Source organism: Penaeus chinensis, chromosome 23 (assembly GCF_019202785.1).
Source record: "Penaeus chinensis breed Huanghai No. 1 chromosome 23, ASM1920278v2, whole genome shotgun sequence".
Classification (NCBI taxonomy): Eukaryota; Metazoa; Arthropoda; class Malacostraca; order Decapoda; family Penaeidae; genus Penaeus; species Penaeus chinensis.
The window spans coordinates 17,911,596-17,913,922 of record NC_061841.1 but is presented as its reverse complement, the minus strand read 5'-3'; the positions used below and the strand labels follow the sequence as shown (position 1 = coordinate 17,913,922).

General features: G+C 55.3%; 1 protein-coding gene across 1 annotated transcript; it reads left to right on the top strand.

Annotated features, from left to right (window-relative positions):
- Positions 1 to 751: 751 nt before the first annotated feature.
- Positions 752 to 1,720, top strand: LOC125037562 (uncharacterized protein DDB_G0271670-like; the record flags this gene model as incomplete). Its single annotated transcript, XM_047630746.1, has 1 exon — positions 752 to 1,720. A coding segment is annotated over one exon (969 nt), but the record flags the coding sequence as incomplete, so codon positions are not given.
- Positions 1,721 to 2,327: the final 607 nt, after the last annotated feature.

Below are 2,327 nucleotides of genomic sequence, written 5' to 3'. Positions count from 1 at the left end.
AAAGTCAGTGAGCATCCGCATGTATCGGTCGACGTTCAGTTAACGGTGGAAAATAATCGCCATTGAAATTGCGTCCCACATGAAAAATATCCCGATTCCCGCCGCCCTATTAATTGCCACATGCTTGCCCGGCGGTATTTGAATGCTTGTTGCTGCTGGAATGGAACCGCTCCCACCCCGCCCCGTTTTTTGTCAAGGCGAGCGTTTAAAAAGAAAAAAAATGGGTGTTTTCTTGACGTTGGAAGACCTTTTTCGAATGCGAATCGCCTGGGTGGGTGGAAGCGGGGCGGAGACGGGTGGATCTGAGATCTTGGCTGGTAGGAAGGAGAGTAGGAAGACGAGCGGGTATTTTGCGGTAAAAAGGTGGATGAATGCAAAATCCAGGTGGTTGTGAAGAAAGTGGAAGTGGGTATACACGCGAGGCGATGATGTTAATAGGGATGCAAGGAGGGAAAGGGGGAAAAGGGGATACCCCGGGGGAAAAAGGGGAGTTCTGAAGAGTTTGGTAAAACCTAATGGGGAAGGGGAAGGGGCTTTAATTTTCTTAAATTTTGGTTGGGTTTCCCGCAGGCAAGGAGTTACTTCTGAATAACTTGAAAGAAAGAAAAAAAAGGTTAAAATTTTAATTTTTTCGATAATCCGGTGTAGGCCTCCCGTCCTCCCTTCGCTTCGTCTTTCCCCCTCGTCTTCCCCCTCGTCTTCCTCCTCGTCTTCCTCCTCGTCTTCCTCCTCGTCTTCCTCCTCGTCTTCCTCCTCGTCTTCCTCCTCGTCTTCCTCCTCGTCTTCCTCCTCGTCTTCCTCCTCGTCTTCCTCCTCGTCTTCCTCCTCGTCTTCCTCCTCGTCTTCCTCCTCGTCTTCCTCCTCGTCTTCCTCCTCGTCTTCCTCCTCGTCTTCCTCCTCGTCTTCCTCCTCGTCTTCCTCCTCGTCTTCCTCCTCGTCTTCCTCCTCGTCTTCCTCCTCGTCTTCCTCCTCGTCTTCCTCCTCGTCTTCCTCCTCGTCTTCCTCCTCGTCTTCCTCCTCGTCTTCCTCCTCGTCTTCCTCCTCGTCTTCCTCCTCGTCTTCCTCCTCGTCTTCCTCCTCGTCTTCCTCCTCGTCTTCCTCCTCGTCTTCCTCCTCGTCTTCCTCCTCGTCTTCCTCCTCGTCTTCCTCCTCGTCTTCCTCCTCGTCTTCCTCCTCGTCTTCCTCCTCGTCTTCCTCCTCGTCTTCCTCCTCGTCTTCCTCCTCGTCTTCCTCCTCGTCTTCCTCCTCGTCTTCCTCCTCGTCTTCCTCCTCGTCTTCCTCCTCGTCTTCCTCCTCGTCTTCCTCCTCGTCTTCCTCCTCGTCTTCCTCCTCGTCTTCCTCCTCGTCTTCCTCCTCGTCTTCCTCCTCGTCTTCCTCCTCGTCTTCCTCCTCGTCTTCCTCCTCGTCTTCCTCCTCGTCTTCCTCCTCGTCTTCCTCCTCGTCTTCCTCCTCGTCTTCCTCCTCGTCTTCCTCCTCGTCTTCCTCCTCGTCTTCCTCCTCGTCTTCCTCCTCGTCTTCCTCCTCGTCTTCCTCCTCGTCTTCCTCCTCGTCTTCCTCCTCGTCTTCCTCCTCGTCTTCCTCCTCGTCTTCCTCCTCGTCTTCCTCCTCGTCTTCCTCCTCGTCTTCCTCCTCGTCTTCCTCCTCGTCTTCCTCCTCGTCTTCCTCCTCGTCTTCCTCCTCGTCTTCCTCCTCGTCTTCCTCCTCGTCTTCCTCCTCGTCTTCCTCCTCGTCTTCCTCCTCGTCTTCCTCCTCGTCTTCCTCCTCGTCTTCCTCCTCGTCTTCCTCCTCGTCTTCCTCCTCGTCTTCCTCCTCGTCTTCCTCCTCGTCTTCCTCCTCGTCTTCCTCCTCGTCTTCCTCCTCGTCTTCCTCCTCGTCTTCCTCCTCGTCTTCCTCCTCGTCTTCCTCCTCGTCTTCCTCCTCGTCTTCCTCCTCGTCTTCCTCCTCGTCTTCCTCCTCGTCTTCCTCCTCGTCTTCCTCCTCGTCTTCCTCCTCGTCTTCCTCCTCGTCTTCCTCCTCGTCTTCCTCCTCGTCTTCCTCCTCGTCTTCCTCCTCGTCTTCCTCCTCGTCTTCCTCCTCGTCTTCCTCCTCGTCTTCCTCCTCGTCTTCCTCCTCGTCTTCCTCCTCGTCTTCCTCCTCGTCTTCCTCCTCGTCTTCCTCCTCGTCTTCCTCCTCGTCTTCCTCCTCGTCTTCCTCCTCGTCTTCCTCCTCGTCTTCCTCCTCGTCTTCCTCCTCGTCTTCCTCCTCGTCTTCCTCCTCGTCTTCCTCCTCGTCTTCCTCCTCGTCTTCCTCCTCGTCTTCCTCCTCGTCTTCCTCCTCGTCTTCCTCCT